Source organism: Ixodes scapularis, unplaced genomic scaffold (genome assembly GCF_016920785.2).
Source record: "Ixodes scapularis isolate PalLabHiFi unplaced genomic scaffold, ASM1692078v2 PGA_scaffold0__279_contigs__length_252992795, whole genome shotgun sequence".
NCBI classification, from domain to species: domain Eukaryota; kingdom Metazoa; phylum Arthropoda; class Arachnida; order Ixodida; family Ixodidae; genus Ixodes; species Ixodes scapularis.
Window position 1 is genome coordinate 252,753,806 of NW_024609835.1, and position 21,316 is coordinate 252,775,121.

At 45.1% G+C, this 21,316-nt stretch overlaps 1 protein-coding gene across 1 annotated transcript in view; it reads right to left on the bottom strand.

Annotated features, from left to right (window-relative positions):
• Nucleotides 1-9,015: 9,015 nt before the first annotated feature.
• LOC8036487 (probable tRNA pseudouridine synthase 1) overlaps nt 9,016-21,316 on the bottom strand; it is a 39,568-nt gene continuing 27,267 nt past the window's right edge. The window contains exons 6-7 of the mRNA XM_040215936.2: nt 19,672-19,728; nt 9,016-9,290 (exon numbers count right to left, since the gene is read on the bottom strand). Coding sequence (XP_040071870.2) covers nt 9,076-9,290; nt 19,672-19,728 — 272 coding nt within the window. The 3' untranslated portion in view covers nt 9,016-9,075. The remainder of the gene's footprint in view (nt 9,291-19,671; nt 19,729-21,316) is intronic.

Below are 21,316 nucleotides of genomic sequence, written 5' to 3' on the forward strand. Positions count from 1 at the left end.
CACCTTGAAAAAATTTCCGCATTTTATTAGTTTATTTTGATTAAGAGTTGTAAGCTTACAATCTTTTACTGCCAAGTTATTCTCGTTCATTCAACTCAATGTTTCCTTATTTTTTCATTCCTTGAAAAATGCAGGCATTGCCATATCTTTCTTGTTTGGTTCTCCAAGTTTTAGTTTCGGGTACTTCAATTTCTGAAAAGCCCATTTCAAGTGGTTCGAGATAAACGTGACTACCAAATTGGGTCATTATACACTGTATATCAGATTTTTTTTCTCTCTTCTTTTATGGTGTTGAATTCGTAGGCTCCAGACCTTAGGCAGTTTTTCAAAGAACGTAGTAGCGATATGTGGATCTTATCTGCCATGCACACCCTGTAAAACATATTGTAAATAAGCGTTGCAATTAAAAAAGGGGACCCCTTTTGTACCACAGAGGTACGCTATCAGCCTCCGAGAGCAAAAAGTAGGGTTTGAACTCTGGGCGGTCTCTCCTCATAGGAGTCTCTGGGGCGTCGCTCATAGACTCAGTTTCAGTGATGTGATTGGCCCAAGCTGTTTTCGAGCACCTTTTGAAGCAGCCAAAACAGTGTTTTGGAGTAGCAAAAGTGGCTTTTGGAGCTGCCAAAACAGTATTTCAGACCAGCAAAGAGCGGCTTTCGAAGTAGATATTCTTAGAAAAATAAAAATGTTTGTTTTAAGTGCTAGACAAATAAAGGAACTTCGCTCACTGCAATAAACAAATTATGGCGAAGTTAGACACCTGGGAGTCTTTCAACATGCTAACTGAAATGCCAATGACATGACACATTTTGCAATGCTTCAGTTAAATTAGACATGTATAAGTACCCGCTACAGATAAATAAAAACCAAACTGCACATATTAAATTTATATGAAAATGACCAGCTTAGTAGTAAATATCAAAGCATAAAGTTGACTAGTTATATAATATGATAAATTAAAGCCGTCTCCAACATAACTACCCTAATACTTTATTACTTTTTGTCAATCCTTCCTATGCCTAATTTGTCAGTGAATATTTCTAGAACTGTAGCCAGAACAGTTTTTTGGGGGAAGCCGCCTTAAATGTCAACATCGCGCGATACGCAAAACGCGCACGTGACTAAAGTGTGCTAGCAATTTTTTTTTTTTTTTTTGCAAAGACAAACTTTTTTTTTTTTGAAAACCAATATTGGTTTTATTTTTTTGGACATAAAGCCAGCAAAATGTTTTTTTTTTTCATCAAAATTTAAAATAGTCACTGGACATGGTTGTTCGATTTTACCTGAAAACGCCCTGTAGGCGTTGCCAGTGATGTGATTGCCCTAAGCCATTTTGGAGCACCTTTCGGAGCAGCCAAAATAGTGTTTTGGAGCAGCAAAAGTGTATTTTGGAACAGCCAAGACAATGTTTCGGAGCACCAAAAGTGGCTTTTGGAGCAGATATTCTTAGAAAAATAAGAAAAAATAAATTTGTTTTCATTGTTGTACAAAGAGCACTTTATGTTGCGTTGTGATGTGACTTGTTGTGACGGAACTCGCTGCTTGTGGTTTTACTGCTGAGACATCCCACAAGTGTACAGTGCTGTAGGCATTGCCGAGCAATTCCGAGAAACCGCTTGCCACCGTTTTACTGGTTCCTGACGTGCCAGATTTTAAGCAAACGTCAAACAATGGATTGCAAGCGTCCCGGCTGGTGCCTCTGTGCACGTAAGGACAACTTCGGAACCGCTTGCCACCGTTTTACTGGTTCCTGACGTGCCAGATTTTAAGCAAACGTCAAACAATGGATTGCAAGCGTCCCGGCTGGTGCCTCTGTGCACGTGAGGACAACTTCGGTAGGCTTGCAGTTGCGCGTGCTACGTCGCGCGATCGGAAACAACGGCTGTTTGATCAAAACCGGAGCCATGCCACTCCGCTCCGTCGCTAACTGATTCCCAAAATTCTATGCAAAATGTAACTGTCGAGTATACAACCAGGCCCGGCCTTACATCATCAAGCGCCCTGGGCGAACTCCAGCCGTCGCGCCCCCCACCCTCTTTTTTTTCTTATAGGTAAATAAATAAAAAAGCTAAAATAATTCCAAAAGGGGGGCGCCAGGGCGCCCCCCTATTGATGGCGCTCTGGGCGACCGCCCAGGTCACTCACCTCTAAAGCCGGCCCTGCATTCGACAATGAACAGTCCAGTGGTGCGTGCCTGCCAGGCCAGCAAGCCAAATACAAGCTAAACACACACACACACACACAACAAAAAAAAACGTGAGGGCATCGATGCCAGACTTTGCGAGCCAGGGTCAAAAAGTTCTTGCCGCCGTACAGTTCGCGCTTTCCACTTTTTCTGCGTTTCCTCCTCTCCTGCCCTCCTTTCCTTCCTTCACCGCCCTCCCCCACCTGTTTACCGCCCTCCCCCGAGGGGACAACATGGAGAATGGATTAGGAGACGCCTCCGTTAATCCGGCTTAACCCGCCGAAGAGGGGGCCTGCTGCTTGACTAAAAATTATTTCGCTGCTCGAAAAAAAAAAAAAAAAAAAAAACGCCGCGGGCAGCGACCGTATGCGCTTTGCCGGATGCGCAACGCTCCGTCCGCCTTGAACAAGCTCGTATGCATTGGACTAACATTTTTTGAAGTGCGGCAGGTTTAGTGTAGGTCCTATCATATGGTCCTGCAAGACTTCCCTGTCCGCCACAACCTAGCCAATAATTCAAGAACATAACGACGGCAGCGTGGTCAAACAGTGTAAAATAAAATGTATATAATATTTCTAAGAACACCGTTGTCTTCGCTGCTTGGCTTTCAAATTCTTAGCGCTGCCAATAATCGTAATCAAACTATTTTTATGATTGAAGACAACTCGTCGTGCATCGACCCCAAGATTACGCTTACGTGAAACATGATTCGGCGCGGGAGCGGCTCGAGTCACCGTAAACATTTTTTTTTTTTTTCAACGTGGATTTTGTTTTTTTAATTTAGCTGAGGCACCACTGGCAGAACACGAATCGCATACTTGGAAGGTTCAGTGAATGCAATACTATCGCATTCGTTGAAGCTTGATTTGTTGATTCGAACTTCAACAAATCACACGCACCCATTCTCCCTATTCCTGTTTACCCAGTCATAGTCGTTCCCTCACGTTGCAATACGAGTACAAGTAACTGCAGTTTATGCATTGTTGGCGTTAATTGGACAGCCGTGATCACACGGTTTTTAGAAGCGCTATAGCACGAGCACAAGCGTCGAATTCCGGTACACTGATTCATTTCTGTCTCACCGCCGTGACGCCACACAAGAAAAGCGATTTCGTTCTGTCTGTGAAATTAGGAACACAGAAATCAAGCTATAATCCCGGTAATAAAACAAAGCGAAATGGATCTCTGCAGCCAATACCCAACCGTTTGCGAGGTGACTAGGCGAAAGCATATATTACCTCCGTGCCTTTACCCTCTGCACACTGCCAGAGAGAGTCATATACAAACTCCTTGGAGCTATTGTCAACACGATTGCGTTTGCAAGCCTCTAGTTTGACTCGGCTGGGATTCGTCCCTTTCATAGCTCTCTATGAAACGAGAAAGGTAGATACTTTTCTACATTGGGTGGGTTTGCCCGGGGCCTCCAGTTATTTACGGCCAAAATCACACTGGAGGCGCTTCAGCAATGTTCACTCTAGAGTTCCTGTATAGCTACCTACGGTAGCAGAGTTGCGCATTCAGTCTCGGCGCGTGGCCGTAGCGCCGGCTTTCCCGCACGAGCTGGATGCTTTGCTCCTCACGTGACTAAATTTGGCGAATAGCGGCGCCGCGCCCGCCGCCGCGCCCGCCGCCGCGCATGGAAAACAGGAGAGGAGGAAAAGGAGGCGGAAAGCAGGGAAACATACGCCGGGGCAAGAGAAACGTCGGCGGAGCGACCGTAAAGGTGCCTTTCTTGCACGCCAACGGATGCTTTGCTCCTCACGTGATGGATCTCGGCAAATAGCGGCGTGGCGGCGCGGGGAAAACAAATGCGCAACTCTGGCTCCCGTAGGGAGCCTATACAGGAACTCTAGTTCACTCTGGTCGACACACGTGCACACTAAAAATGCGAGTCGTCTGCCTTCCCAAAAGATACTTGAAGAGCCAATCATAGAGACCGACGGATAACGAGGCCGAAATTATGCTTGTGCCTCAAAAAAATTATAACACAAATTTGGCCTCGTCATTCCCAAACTGGTTGCCGGACGAAATTCTCTATGCGTATTGTAAGCCAGGGCTGGTAATAGTAACATAAGATACGTACGGCAGAATTCCCTACCATAAATAAAATGATTTGGCTAACGCTAATGTAACGCGAAATAGGTGCAAAGAGCTTTGCAAAAGGGAGCGTAAACCGAAAAAAAGGAAAAAAAAAAAGACAGAAGAAAAGGAGAAGTAATAATAATAATAAAAAAATCTCTGGCGACGAGGCCAAAAAAAAATTCTGTTCATGTGATTTTTATTGTCACGTGACCGAACAAAAAAGAAATAAACGAAATAAAAAAAGAACACGAGAAAAAATCATCCCCTGCCCGGTTTCGAAGCTAGGCCCTCTTGATCGTGAAACTAGCGCGCTATTCGTTGCGCCTAGTTGCGCCGACATAACTTTTTTTTTTTTTAGAACCGTGCGCATCTAATTCAAGCCCCGACCAGGGCGCCCCTAGCGGCAAACGGGTCCATTTCATCGGGGAGCTTCTGCCAGTCGCTCCGTTGGTTGTGCGTTGTAGTGGGTTAGCGCTATAATTTCTGAGATGGCTATTCCGCACCAAGCCGCAAAAATTGCTGCGTGGTCGGCTGCAACAGTACGTCGAAGATCGCGCACGGCACGTAGTACTACATCGTCCCTACGAAGCCGTACGAGGCGGAGTACTGCGCGATCTGGGTGCGACTTGTGCGTCCATACAGGTTAGTGGCGTTTCTTACCTTCCAGTTCGCGCTTTGCTTAAGCTGCTGACGAATAATACAATTAACTTTTTTCCATTCTAGCGACGATGGAACAGCATCGACACCGACGAAAAACTCTATAGTATGCAGCAAATACTTCACCGGAATCGAGAAGCGGAATGCGGTCGCCCACCTAAGCCTACCGTTGGATGTTTCCATCAGCCTACAGTGGGAATCGCGGAACGGCGCGAAAAAAATCGCCCAGTTATTGTCAAGCTGATTCAGAAATAAACGTACATAATTACCACAGTCCACTCAACGCCAACTACATTTTTTGCGGGCGCGCTTAATTTTGTTAGCGTAGTACGGCGCTCCGTGACATCCGCTTGTCCGTCGAAACGGACCTCCTTCACGTCGTACACGCGGCCAGATTCACGAAGGAGTTTTCCCTTCTTCATATTGGTACAGCAGAAGAAGCTTTCTGGGTTCGTAGCCGCCTTAAACCCCGTCGTAATCACCCCGGAAACACTGTCCGCTGTGCTGCTCATCGCCATGCTTCCCCCCCGATGATTCTACACCGGCTACCGAAGAAGCTTTCCGGATTCGTAATCGCCCACTGTCCTCTGTGGTGTTCGTTGCTTTACTTCCCGATGATTCTGCGCCGACGGCACCGGCTACCGAAGGAACCTTCCGAATTCGTAACTGCCTTAAATTCCTTCGTAATCACGACGGGGACACTGCCCGCCGTGCTGTTCGTTGCCATTGCTCCCCGATGCTCCTGCGGCGGCTACCGCTAGGTCGCAGCGAACAATAGGCGACCGCAGCGACACGGCCGGCTTGCTCGCTTCCTATTGCAAGTTGCGCCAACATAACTCTGCCTGTAATGCTCGCGCATTTTCACATCATAGGAGAAAGCTTAGGTGCCTTCGTAGTTTTTCATGTATGTGTTATTTTTATTTGTGGCAAGACTTCACGTTCCAGAATGCTTTTAGAGTTTTGGAGCAAAACGAGTTTTCTTCATCCGAGTCACCTTCTAGAGCCAGTAGACCGCACTGGGTCGTCCAGCTAATCAAGCAGCTATTTTCAAATTCTCTGACGTGCCCGTCCTCGCATCCGAGATCGCCGTTTGACAAGCTTATCTTCCACCAGGTAGCCGGAACCCCCACGGCAGCTATGTTCCGTCCCCACTCCCTCTCGAGAGGATGCCCTCGCCCCGAGGCTAATCCCATTCTCTAGACACCCTTTCCACCCAACGCTGGCCCTTTCCCTCCCCGTCTCCAGCTTCGGGAGAGAAGGTTCTTCCCTGCAGAACGTCCCGTTTGTACAGCGGCCTTTAACTCGAGACAAACAAGCGCGCTGTGCGGGTTCAGCGTGCAGACATTGCTTGATTTGCTTCAGCTCACTTCTCTTCACCACCTTTCTGTCATGGCAGATTTCTCAGGTACCGGGGTCCCTCTCGTAAGAAAGCCCACCGAGAGAAACCTAGGTAATCAATACTTCAACACAGCTGTCTCGGTTAAAGAGGGACTTTTATAGTAACGTATGCTTTAAACAAGAACAGGAATGTTGATGAACCTGCGGCGGTACTTAGTTCCATTTTAGAAAGTACCATATCTGCAGTGATGTGGGGACGGCAACATTCGAAGTCGCGCGACCACGGTGACTGAAAGGCAGCGACCAAATATAGTTTTCCCACAGCCGTTGCTTCAGCTCACAAAGTAACTCCCGCCGCGCAAAAACGTGGTTTCGTTTCTCGGGAGGCACTCATTTGATCGAATGACGTTTTAGCGAACGCCCACGTTTCATCGAACGACACTTTAGCGAATAGTCGGACGCCGCGAAGCGGCGTTTTCGGGTGGGCCAAGTGAGTTCATATTTTTGTAATGAGTTGCCGCAGACTGTCGCCGCGAAGCGGCGTAAAGCGCAGCGCGACGGATGGGTTAACGCGCGCCCCCGTTATTCGCTAAAACGACCATTCGCTCAAATGTCGCCGTTCGCTAAAATGTCATTCGCTCTTGTGATATGGACCCGAGAAAAATGTGAAAGAGGCGAGGCGTCAAGCGAGCATGGCTTGTGGAGGCTATGCGGCTGACGTCATGTCCTCTCCTACCCTTCTAGTCTCCATGCGACCAGAATGCGAAACGCGAGATGGCGGGGAAACCATGCAAGACCGGATGGACAATTAGTGGAGGGTACTTTGTGTCCGACGGCCGCATGCGGCACCTCGCTCATGCATGCTCAATTACGGTACTCAGTTTAGTTTCGGTTTCCAAAAACGACCAAAATAGGTCCTTTGGCGCAGGCTTGGCGCAGATTACTCATGTTTGTCAAAATGTAGCAGGATGTAGCAGTGTTAGCACCCTGGCGCAATTGTCGCAGCAATCACATCACTGCGTTGCCGAGCAATTCCGAAAAACCATTTGCCACTGTTTTACTGGTTTCCGACGAGCCATATTATCGTCAAAAGCAAACAAATGTAAAGCAATGGATTGCAAGCGTCCCGGATGGTGCCTCTGTCGTCTAATCATGTTTGCATGCGCGTGAGGGCAACTTCGGCAGCTTGCAATTGCACGGGCTTTGTCGTGCGAGCGGAGACGGTTGTTCGATTGAAACTATGCCACTCCGCTTTGTAGCCAACTGGTTCCCCAAAATGCAACGATCCAGCATACGACAAAGAACAGTTCAGCGGCGCGTACTTGCCAGGCCGGCAGGCCAGGTACAAGCTAAACACACAGAGAACAAGAACCCTGAGGGCATCGATGCAAAAAATCACGAGTCAGGGCCAAAAAGTTCTTGGAGCGCTTTGTGCAACTACTGAATTCGAGACAAACAAGCGCGCTGTGCAGGCTCAACGAGCAGACATTGCCTTTTATTGCTTTAGCTCACTTCTCTTCACCAACTTTCTTTCGCGGCAGACTTTTCACGTACCGGGGCCTTTCTCAAGAGAAAACCTACCTAGAGGAATCTAGGTAATCAATACTTCGACACAGCAGTCTGAGTTAAAGGGAGATTTTTGTAGTAGAGTGTGAGTTAAACAAGAACAAGAATGTTGATTACCTTGCGGTGGTCCTTACGTTTCAGCTTAGAAAGCGCCATATTAGCAGCGACGTGGGGACGGCAACACCCGACATCAGGCAACCACAATGACTGGTAGGCAGGGACCAAATATAGTTTTCCCACTGCCGTTGCTTTCAGGGGTGAGTGCTTCAGCTCACAAACTGACCCCCGCCGTGCAAAAACGTGGTTTTGTTTCACAGCATGACGGCATGGCTGGTACCCGGCACGCTGGCGTTGGAGCCTCCACACACCCTTGCATCTAACCAGTGCATCTAATGTTGCAAAAATTTTAAAGACGCGGGACGAGACGACGAGGGCGCGGAACGAGAGACGGTGGTAAAAACCATGAAAGAACGGATAGACGATTGATGCAGGGTACTTTGTGTCGGGCGGCCGCTTGCGCTGCCTAGCTCAATTGCTAGGTACATGCTCAATTACGGTACTCAGTTTAGTTTCGGTTTGAAAAGCGACCGAAATTTGCTCTTTGGCACAGGTTTGGCGCAGATAACTCATATTTCAGCAAAATGTAGCAGGCTGTATCAGGGTTAGCCCGTTGGCGCAGCTTGGCGCAATTGGCACAGCAATCGCATCACGGCAGTTGCTTTATTATGTAACCCCCCCCCCTTAATCTCGAGCACGGAGTTGCCCTGGCTGGAAATAGGCTTTTCCAGCCAACTTGATATTTTTCCCTATCTGGCTGGGAAACTTCCAGCTGGGTCATGCACTTCCAAGCTAGCAAAACTGGTGCTCCAGCTGGAATTACTGATTTCCAGCCAGTGTGCAGCACCCATTTCCATCTGGTGCCAGATAATTGAGCCAAAAATGTGGCTTGAAATCCTAATTTCCAGCTGGAAACTGCAGCTTACATTAATTCTGCAACAATTTTTTCCACGGGTTAAGGACAGAAAACACCGGGTCGCTCTGTTGCAATGTAGCCGAGACTATTTCCTCGCACTTCCCCGCATTCCCTCCTACTCCAGAGGTAGAAACCAGAACCTTGACTCCTTTAAGGCAGCCAGGAGATGGACAGGCTGGTGTACGTGTTTCAAGACCGCATCGAGGCACAAACAAAGGGTACCCAGAAGACGTGGGCTGGACATGTTTATTGGACAAAGGAGCTGGCGGTGTGACTAGTAGTACCTGGCGCGTCCCTCGAAGAGCGCCCTCTGGTGTTCCATCTCCTGGCGGACCTGGGCGATGCAGGGGCCCCAGAGGTCGGCCAGCTTCCGAGAGGTGGCACTGGCTTCCTCCCACGACCAGCGGTAGCTCGGGAGGGCATGTTCCAGTGTGAAGGGCCCCTGCCGCACCTGCTCCAGGCTCGTCAGGCAGGCACGGCTGCCCAGTGCTGCGTGCACAAGGCGGAACGGAAAGCACGCTTTGTCCAGACATCGAGGCAAACGGGAAACTAAAGGGCAAAACTTCTCGCAAAACACGTCGCGGCACCGTTTCATTGGCACGTTCACTGGCCTTCCCTCCGTTTGTCGATCTGAACGCGATGGACGACAACCAGTCTGAAACGACCGCGAGCAAATGCCGTCGTATGGTACACAGAACGGCACTACTGCTAACATGGCCAGTGGATATAATTACCGTACCTACCAAGCTGTCGTCGGCAGACTACACGTTTGAAAGTTGAAAATTTAAGCGCAGCATACTGTCTACAGTTGCGGACTATTTATCCGCCAAGTTTGGAGAAACCAAATCCGGAAGATTTTCTAAGACGGGAGAGGGGGGGGGGGGGGGGTTAAAAGAAATATTGACAATGAATTGACATGAAGATAACGTCATTATATTTGTATTGCACTGCTCATGCTAGTGAAATACAACTGGGTCTCGCTATCATTGCTGCCGTCTGTCGCTACAGCAAAAACTCCTCGTTTAAAGGGACACTGACAGGGTATTTATGCTCGCCGAGGTTTTTAGTTGTACATGACATATGACAGCCCAACTACCAGGAACAGAAATCACGACTCGAAGTTCGGCTTCTTTCTGCTCGAAAACTGCCGATCGAGAACTGGCTGCTTTGAGTCGCACTCACTCTCTTCTCCGTGGTCACGCGTCGATTCTTAAGGTTTAGACATGACCACTGAATTTAATCAAAGTCGTGGGTCATTGAAGGCACCCAATCAACATTAAAAATAGAAAAAAATATGAAACCCATTTTTGCGGCTTCATTTAATCTGCAAATACGCTGACTGAAAAAAAGAAAGTTGCACAGAGAATTAAAAGCATTTTGTGTGTTCACTGCGTAATTCTCAACATGTCGTATCACATATCGTGGGAACTACGGGCTGGACGGCGACGGCAGCGGACGACGGACATGGGACGTCTACATAAGAACTGTCGTTCGTGATACCGGCGAATCTGTCTTCCTTCGAAAGAGAAATTTCGGACTGCTCAAAAGAATGGGGATTCGTTCCGTACGACACGCCCGACCACCAAGCCCATTTGGACGAAGACGTTGCCGAGCCACTTTATACATGAATTTGTTTTTTCTAGATTGTTTATTATGACGATACTTGACAGATTTTGTGAAGAACAGAATATGGTAATAATGTATGATAACAGATTCTTTGTGAGCTAATAAATCAAGCATGTGTGTACATTTGCTGTGTATGAAAATTTTTACTTGCAGACTAGGCAACAAATGTGCACGATGCACCAAAAAATAACATTCTTTTTAAAGGTTTATATAGGACTTTTTTTTTATCCAATTTTTTTATTTTTTATTTTTTGCAATATATACAATATCAGGCCCAATTTAGGTGGAGTTTGCCACCCGCTTCAGTCTTTGCCCAAAAACTGGTGGTCCCACCCATTACCACTCGATTGGCTCGCCTGAACATGTCTGCAAGCCTAATGTGTGCCTGGCGCGACGTTTGGTGCATCTAGTCTGCCGTCTGACATTGTCTGCTAGTCAAGTGGTTAGACAGGTGGCAGCATACGGTGTCGTCTACCATTGCACCACCGTCTATTGCCGTCTGCAATGCCCATAAGACGCGGTTATTAAAGCCGCGTGTCAGTGTCCGTTTTCAGCTACGTCAGTCTGCTATTCTGCTCCCATCTAAATCAGTCTGCTATGCTGCAAAATGGGACCATGAAACATTGTTCTAGCATTTCATCGTGCATGAGCCATCGTCCAAAAGAAGTGTCTGTCAATGTGCAACAAAAAAAACACGAAAAAATGAACAAATCAAATATGCAGTCATTGCAGCTTTTCTGTTCACGTTGCTTTCTTGCATGGTGTCTGTGAGCAAAGTGGGTGAGCATCACGACAGACAATTAAAACGGGACCTAAAAATATTAGCTCTACCAAGCCAGGTGCACTGTTTAAAACTTGAGAGCTAAGGGCCTTCCGAAACAAATGTTAAATTGTTAGCCTACATTTCCCTCATTTAACCGAAGCTCAAATACTGTTCCGTAGTCTGGGATCCATTTACAAAAAAAAAAACAACATTAAAACGCACAGATTCCCCATCACTGCTAATGCAGACAAATAAAAAGCACCGGCATTAAATTTCCCATTTAAATTTCCTTCATCAGCTTGTCAATTCCAAGGTTTCTCTTAGTCCTTGTTTATACGTCAGTCAGCTTTCAACCAGATCAACAAGACACAACCAATGTTACTCCTTAACACCCATTTCGCGCATACTAATATATTTACGTTTTCATACTTTCCACGGACAATAACCGGTTGGAATTCATTGCCCTTGGAGTTGTTTCCTTCCCCAATTCATCATCTTTAGAATCATTCCTGTTCGAGTGAGCCTCGGAGCTTTGTAGTATGAGTGTGGCCCTCTTATTATGTAAAACTTCCATATTATTCCAAAAAAAAAAAAAAAGGAAGAACATGCGTTATTGTTATTACTATGCAAATGGGATGTGATATTGTAGGTATTGATATATATGTATATTTTTAATGTGTGTGTTTCTACGCAGAAGTTTTCTTTATTTCTTTACTTTTCCATGTTTATTATTGTTTGTGTACTGCGATCCATCCTTTCACCCACCCCGCTTAGACCCCAAGGTAGGCAGTATGTACTAAATAAAAAAATTAAACAAATGACGGAAACACACTTGGACAAACCTGACTTGAGGCAAACACAAGATTTGTTCTGACCAAATGGCTCGCAAATTCTTACCTGCGTAGGTTGTGTCTCAGTACTGAAACCGTGGTCGCAGTCACGACAGCTGCACGATTCTCAGAGTAGCAAAGCCGCTTTTACGGGAATCAGCACATTGATACAGCATTCAAACGCTAACAAATCGAGCCAGATCAAGCAAAATAGTTTTACACCAGTCTCGCTACGAAAGCAAGTACTGGCACAGCGCTTCTGAAGACGTGTACCTGCGACAGTTGTTTGCTGCAAACTACATCGGTTGAGGATATCTTCCGCTAAACAAGTCTGTGAACGCGAAATGACTCTGACTCATAAAAACAGGCCAGCTCAAAAAGTTATGAGGTGTGAGAAACTGCTCGCCGCAAACGCTGGCAGCCACGTTCATTATCGTTTGAAACCAAAGCGGGATAGACGATTTCGTTTTATTCTTGAAAACAATATTGACTATCTGTATACAAGTTTGGTTCCCAAACAAAAGAAGAAAATGTAGAATAAAAGACTACCAAGGCACGGGGAAACAGATTTACAACAAACATTCCTCACGTCCAACCAATGAAAGCTGAGAAGTGGAGTGTAGCTGGCGACGCTCCTGGGCAGGGGTTAGGGTGAGCTACCTTCACCTAAATTGCGTAAAACAACGTAAATATTTCACAAAATTTTCTTTAAATTGTTGTTGAAATTTAAAAGGAAAAAAAGAGGTGCTCCAAAAACACTTAAAAAGATGTTAATTTCTAAAATTTTAGTGTCCCTTTAAGAAAAATAGCTTTTTTTTTTTTCAACCAATATTTGTTGCTGCGGATTATTGCACCAGGTGCAAATTATAGTAACGAAAATACGGCGTATCAAGAGCAACCAAAAAGCTTTGCGGGGGGTTCACTGTTGACGCCAGGCACACACACAACGTGCAGACAACCCGAAGGTTCCATTTCGGTTGCATTCAAGTACAGTTGACCCTGCATTCGGCGAATCCAGAAAAACAAGCATTTTGCTGCACAAGTGGGTTCCGTGATGCGTTGTGGAGATGCGACCGAAATGAAAGCCCAATTTTTGGGCAGCTTAAAATTGTATTTCTTAAAGGAAATCAGCACATAGCAAAAATAAGAGATGAGATAACTATACTGCTCGGACCCATTGTATGTTCCTATTACAGTAAACGTTCGTTAGTTCGACTTCGGTTAATTCGACTTTTCGTTTAATTCGATCGTGTTCAAAGGTCCCGGCAAGCGCCCGTACATTTCTATGGGAGGACAAGTTTGACAGTTTGAACTCGGGAAGACTCCGCATCGGATAATTCGTCCCGAGCGAATGCGCGCGGGCTCACGTTACAGGGCACCACGGCAGAAAAAGCAGTAACGTACGGTGAAACACGGGCCCCTTGCTGCAAAGCCGAACGTGCGCAAATATGCCCTTGCTCCTTTATGCCGTTGAGATGGACCATAGCAAATGACACGAGCCAGGGCAACCAATCTAGCGTGGAGTAGTGCGGAGAACACAGCATGTGGTCGGGCGCGTAGACAGGGCGTGCTCTCTAAGCGCTCTTCTGTAGCATCGTGTGCGGTCCATTTCATGCGCCGGAAAGCGCGAGCTCTCTTTTCCTTTCTTTTGTTGTTATTTTTCCTCTGGCGCTGACGGTTTGGCCGCCCGGCGCCAAATTCGCTCGCTCGTAAAGCTTCCTCAGCGCGCTCTCAAAGTGCTTTTCTGTAGCATTGTGTGCGGTCCAGCTTTCCAGCTTACACGTCAGAAAGCGCAAATTTCTCTTTTGCTTTTTTTTTTTTTATTTGTCCCCGACGGTCTGGCTGCTTGGCGTCAAAGTCGGCTTGTAAAACTTCTTCTTTTCGTTTTTTCTTTTTTTTTTGTAGCGCACGATTTCTTGGGGTCATGACGTTTAGTTACGCTGTTCTCCGGAGCATGCTTTTAGACACGCGTTCTAAGCGCAGATGGCAGCAGACCATCTCTAGGTACTTTGGATAATAAAAGGAAGTTTAATTTGAACCGTTTTTCTGCCCTTTTTTAATTCAATCATTCGGATAATTCGACCAAATTTCGAGGTCCCGTCGAGGTCGTATTTTTGAAAGTTTGCTGTATCCCACTGCATTTGGTTCGAAAATATTGTGATAAATCAATTTATATGCGGGAACTTCGGAATCGCCCCGTTCGAAAAGGCCGCCGCGGCTGAATGGCTGGTGACATCACTGGCCAGCTGCGCGGCATCCCCTCGCAAGCACTCGCAGACTTCAACTTCCTCGTTTACATTCTGCGTTTCGAGCTTGCGGTTCGTGAAAAAAATTACGTCAATGGCAAAGTTCGCCTTGTCCAAGTCTTGGACACTAGCATCAATGAGAGTGATTGTTATCGAGAGATCTTGGAAGCTGTTCATTTTGAGAGTGACCCGTTGGCCACCAGCTCCGGCCCGGCGACGGCGAGTCACGGACAAACTCTTCGCGGTCGTTGTCGTCCGGGACAATCTCGTGGACGCACGCAGGGTCGAAGGTCAAAGGGCGGGGGCGAGAGCGAGAATAGCATCGGGATTGCCGAGTTGCGCGAGCGGTTTTGATCGTACCGCGGCAAGACGAGGCGATTGTGGGACTGCCTAGAATGAGAGAGCGTTCGTAACCACATGGTTTATGGGCACCGTGGTGTGACGAACTTGAGCGGTGCTGCCTGGTTGCCAGATGAAAATTGTCAAAATTCATAAATTGATTATTGCAATTAAGCTCCAAAAATACCAAAATTTGCTGTTCATCTAAGGAGCCTATGAGCATTCCATTTCAATAATAACCTATCACTTGAATTCTCGTGTTCTAGCCCCATTCAAAGGGAAATGCAAACAAAAAAAGGCAATGTTCTGCAAAAAATAAAAATGATTTTGTGTTTTAGGTTGTCTTATTACCTTTGAATTTTCATATTTAAAAGGCAACTCCATTCAATTCCGAAAATTTTGGGATACCGAAACGTTGGCTTTGTCTGGCAAAATTGACCCCGGGCCGCCAAAAACATGGCTATCACGTGGTACGAGATGTCAGGTGATAAACTACGCAACAATAGGCGGGATTGGGGTGGGCGTGTGCCAGGCGCAAGTGTCGTCTGCACCGCACACTTCACCACATCTTGGTGTCTACGATATTCAACGACATCTGCACAGCTGCGGCATCCGTCTGCGCATGTAGCGTGAACAAAACTACGAGAATAATCATAAACAGTGAGACGATGACGGCGGTTATGACGTTTAGCTCAATGTTGGCTACGCCCATGCCATAGCCTTGACTGCACCGTTGGTTGCGCCTGAATTCTCCCGCTTGAGTCAGCCGATTTCGGCAACTTGGCGCGTTGCAAAGTTTGCTGGCCCCTTTCAGAGACATTTAGACAGAACTAGGTCATAACATTCGACATGTGGTCTTTGGACTGCATTGTTATTCAAAAACAAAAATGAAGCGGAGTGCCCCTGTAATGTAAGGACCAAATATGTCTGCCAAACTACTCAAATAGGCATTTGAAGAACGCCCAACAACCCAGAAAGGCATAAATTGGAGCCATTATCATGTGCGTTGTTCTTGAGATTGTGTCCTCGCCCACCACCACATTTGTTCTGAGAAGTAGGCCTAGCCGTCCTCTCTGCCTAGCATTCTTATGTAGTTGCAATTTCTCGCAAAAAATTAATTAAAAAATTACTTTTTTGTTGCAAAAGAATCTACTATACTTTATAGCAATAATGCGTCTAAAAGAACATTGCTATTATAAAAACAGTTTTACCCTGGTGCATGCCCCAAAATAATAAGGTGGGCTCGTTGGATATGCTGAAGCTCAGGCACACACTGACGAAACACGTGCTAACTCACAACTGTTGTTTCAATAGTCATACAGGCGACAAGAAAGAGGCAGCGTTTCCTTCTGGTCTTTCTTCTCAGCATATAAAAACCTTCCCTAAATAAAGAAATGAAACAACCCTACTTGAGGTTGTTTCAGTGGTTTACTGTCAGCAACGTCATCTTTCGTCCTTTCTAGTAATTCTTAGTTTTTCGAACATAACATTCTCCTGTTTCTTTCTTCATGTTATTTCTCAGCTCTCCAAACATAAGTTTTATATGCTGAGAAAAAAAAAAGAGAATGTTATCTCTTTCTCGTCTTCTGTCTGGGCATTAAAATGGCATGTCCCAACTTTCGCAACAGCAATCAAGGAATTTTAGTTCACGGTCAATTATATATCTCCAGGTAATAATAAATGGTTCCATGAAATTTATCTTAAAAAAGTGTAATATTTATTGCGCAATCTTCGTTTAAAGCTCACTACAAACAAACCTTGCCCACAGCGACCAACATTGTTCCTGTGTCATCACCTAGATTTTTACTTATTTATTTACTTCAGGAATACTGCCGGCCCACCCTTGTGGTTGCAGGGCACACATGGTAAAGATATACAATATAAAATTTTGCATTTTAAATTATACAAAAGTATTGCTCAATTTGAGTATGTTTACTTATATACAGAATCGCCTAAAGCTCTAGTGAAACAATCATACGTAGCAAGACTTGTCACACTTTGAGACAAGTCATTCTAATCACGGACAGTTCTAGGAAAAAAAAATATATCAAAATGTCTTTCACATTGAAACCCATGAAGAAAATTTGTGAGCTTCCACCTTGTCATGGCTGTCGTTGTATTTTAGAGTCGTTGAAATTGAACCCAATCTTATTGTGTATAGGATTATACAAAAACTTCAAGCGCTTGACTTTCCTTCAATATGTTAACTGTGGTAATGCAGATGAGGCATACAAGGACAACATGGACGTATCCCTGCCATTATAAATGAATCCAAGTGCCTTCTTCTGAATGCCTCCCAATTTATCAATGGATGTCCGAAAATGCAGGTCCCATAAAATATCAGCATATTCCAATAGTGGACGAATCAAAGAAGCGTAAGCCACAAGCTTTGTTTCTGCAGTACAGTGACACATTGCTTCGTGAAGACCACAGTTTACGGGGAGCGTTTGTTATAATATTCACAAAATGAGCAGATCAACTTAAGTTCGACGTCAAGATTACACCTAAATACTTATATGAAGTGACTATTTCTAAAGGAACTAAGTTTATAGCATATTAAAACACAAGTGGAGACCTCTTTAGTGTTAGCATCATCTGAACGCATTCCTTTACATTTAGATTCATTCGCCACACCAGGAGAATACCATGTGCAGATTATCATTTAACCATTCCTCATCGGCAATACAGGATGCTTCGGAGAACAGAACACAATCGTCAGCAAAACATGACACCGAATTAATGGGTGGACCACCCACAGATCATTAACAAACATTAAAAAGAGCAAAGGATCGAGCACCGAGCCCTGGGGCACTCCTGAAAGAAGAGGCATTTCTATAGACTCCTATCTACCAACATACTGCTGACAGTCTCTAAGGTAAGAGTTAATCCACTGCAATAGACAGTCATTTTCCAGTACCTGATTAAGTTTATGCAGTAATTTATGACGCGAGAGACTACCAAAAGCCTTCGCTAAGTTTAAAAAAATAGCACCCACCTGACCATCATCCACTACGGTAGCAAATTCATGGAATGTGTGAAGAAGCTGCATCACTGTTGAATACTCTAATCACGCGGCACAAATCGTGATGTCATGTAACAGGCAGCCGGACGCAAGGCAGAAAGTGTTAACTCTAATGACAGGCAGTCCATTCGGTAAAGTGGAGTAAACTACACGTAATTATGTCGCGACGGGTTTGTAGAAGCACGCCGTGTTCAACGTCGCCAACTGGCTGTCTCGCACGCGACAAACGCTGCTGGCAATGACGCATGCTTGCACAGAACACACGAGCGCAGGCGCATTCCGCGAATCACGTGGTCAATGATGAGCGCTCTGCTGGTGCCGCCTCAAAGCTTTGCTTCAAAAAGTGCGAAACAAGAAAACAAATCTCCCCAAGTGCCCCGAGCACGTCGGTAGCGAAGGGTGGGCCGTGCCAACACGGTGGCATTTCCCGCGCTATTGGCTCTGCCACGTCTCGCCCGCTAGGATTAGCCGATTTTGGTCATTTTGCAAGCCTCAAACTTTGCTCATCAGTTCGACTATCTTTTAGGCGGAATTAGATCGAAATATTTGACGCGTAGTCTTTTTAGACAATACTAAAGAGAGTTGCACTCTTTTCTTAACACGTAAAATGAACCGGACTTGCCCTTTACGTTTCGGCGAAAGAGTATCGTAAACAAAATCGATAGAGGAAATGCATACAAAACTATTTCAAATTTAAATTAGCTCCGCACTTTTGTGCAGAAATAAATTTCGAAGCCTTGAAAACTGCTCAGGGTTCCTACAAAAAAGACGATTCGCTGCATTGTTTGCGCTTCATCGGTGGCACAGCAGTACTGCGGGGGAGCGACGTGTGTAGTTCTGCCCCCTACAGACACCAAAGTACTCAACTGCGCAACAAATGCCAGGATTCCTCGGGGTGTTTAATGTAAAAGCACGTACGAATGTACCATCAACAATACTATTTTGTAGACTCTTCCGCACCACCTCAAACAAGAGTCGCAGGTTAGTCGAGGGATGATCCCCGAGTGGCTTTCCAACTGGAGGGTGACAAGAGGGCAGGAACGGGGGACTCACACTTGGGGCGTGAAAGCATGGACTGGCCCATACCCTCGAAATAGGGGGACTTGGCAGAGCACCCCACGTCTCAACATCCTTCCCTAGTGCTTCAAAATTCTCTGGGTGCTCATTACCCGAGCATTTTAACGGTTGTTTTAGAAATATCGGGGGTCTGAAAAGTGGTTTGAGTATTTTGCCAACAACAATTAAGGGGAGACATGGGTCTTTGGAGCTAAAACAATCCTAAATAACTGGTGTTTGTTGTTGTTGTTTTTTTTTGGGGGGGGGGGGGGGGGGGGGGGGGGAAGGAGGAATTGTCAATTTTTAAATGTATAGGCATTTTTCTTTTGATCGGCCAAGTTTCTTATTTCGCGGATTAATATTTGAGCCATAATATCTATGCAGGCTGAAATCGCATTTAAGTTGATCCTAAAATGTCACTTTCTCAAAACACAAATTTTTAACTTTGCAAATTTTCAAAAGGGATATCTCAGGTTTTAGGGCAGACAGAAAAATATCTTTTGTTGGTAATATGTAGCTAAAGTTTCTAAGTATACAATCTTGCGAGCAGATCTTTTAATATGGGTGTAGGAAAATTATCGAGTGAACTATCGTTTTATTGCTTAGTAGCCACACATTGAACACTGAAATTCAATGTGCTGTAAAGTCACTAATAACGGTTCAATCTAAAAAGGACTTCCAACATCATATTATATACAAGCTTTGCAGTATCTAGCCATACGTAAACAAGTAATTTTTTACGAACGTTTTTTTCCTATTGTTTTTGGAAGGTGGATTAGTTATAATTCTCCCGAGAACTAACCCACTGATTACAAACTTGCCATATATTTGAAATCAGTAGAAAAATTTGATAATCTTGCACAATTTAATTGGGTGTGTTCAAAAATAGGGAAGAAAGCTCCAAGACCAGCGTTCTGCTTTCAATAAATTAGCAGATTTGGAGCTGCTTGTAGGCACGGGCAATGCTTTTAAAACTGAGAAGGCTTACCTCGTCCAAGATCGCGCACGAACACCCGTGGGGAAAAGCCAGGACCGCTCTCGATCTCTGCAATAACAAAGTCCGAGCTTAAAATCAGCATGTGGAGCGAATCGGGGTTGCGATGACATATAGGAAAACATGTGCCCAAGCATGCCGTTCCAAAATTTGGCGGGTGTTTCACCACGACGCTAGATAACCCGAGACAGAATGATAGTTGCTTCCGCCACAGATACCTGCCCAGTCCAGGCTTCAATCCCGGAATGTGGCCGAGACAGGCAGAGAGCTCCGCCGCCCCCACCAACTGGGCACCAGCTGCGTCCAGTCGGCATAAAAACCTCAAGATGACACTTACGCGGCAAGTCTTCTGGGGGGGGAGAACGTTTACAATAACAAGTTTTTAAGGGGGGACACTACCTGGGCATGTCTACTTTTAAACGGCTCACTCAATCGGCGTGAAATTAGCAGGAGGTGTTTGTAGCCATATAGAAGGAGGGCATGCAAAGTTTCAGACCTGTGAACCTATTTTGTGAGGTCCTATACCCCCCAAACGAAGTAAAGCATAGCTTTGCATGGAATCTGCTCAATGAATTTATCGTTGAGAAATGGTGTTGAGAACCACGTATTTTTCTGGTCGAATGCATACTGGAATACTTGTTGCCGGTTACTATGAAAAGAAATATTAAAAAATAAGCACTTCTTAATAAGAAAAAAATTATGAAATATATATATATATTTTTTTTTTAATTTGCAAAGTTTTGTAAATTACAATTTTTCATAATAAAGGAACATGAAAATGCAAAATCAAAGTTCATAGTAACCGGCTCGATAAAGTTTCGGCATATAATCCGCAGATATCAAGTCTCTCGGTAGTTTCATACTGAAACGATTGTTTTATTAAGGTTGTGGTGCCAAAAAGTGAAGCTGAGATGAATGCACTTGAAGTTTCAAGATGACGTCTTAAAAATTACTTTTTTCGTCTTAAATGTCAGAAATCCTTTCCAGCAGTGTAGGTAGGTGATGTCTTCGTCAAACTTCTTCAGATATACTGACATTGCTTTCAGCTATTTTCACTAGTGGGTGACGAGTGCTGCGCAGTGCAGCACACCTCACCAACCTACAAAGAATAATTATTTTTGACATTGTTTGTCAGTGCACATATACAAGACTTTGTGAGGATGTTCCTTGTTATCCATATATGCCAAAACTCTACTAATGTGGCGATGCAGGCGAGTTGGTTATGCATGTTGAAAGTAGTGAAAGCGCACAATAAAGACAAATACAGCGCTCGTCCTGTTTGCCTCTCCGTCTTCGTATTTGTCTTTATTGTGCGCTTTCACTACTTTCAACATGCCAAAACTCTGCAGTTCTGAATATGCATTTTTTTGAAAAACGGTGCAATTCAAGGTAGTGTCCCCCCTTAAATGCAATAGCATTTCTTTGTTGTAAACATTTGTTGCAAGTCGCAATAATAATGTGATTTTTATTTCCTTTCAAAAGAAGCCTCCATCATTATAGTGCACCAGTAACCTTCTACGCGTCGATGGCTTCATGGCTACGTAAAAGCTGTATGTGGGCAATAAACGTGCTTACTTCAAATCCGGTAGATTTCGTTAAGTCTATTGCCAGGCTTCCATTCATCCGCAGCATAAGCTAG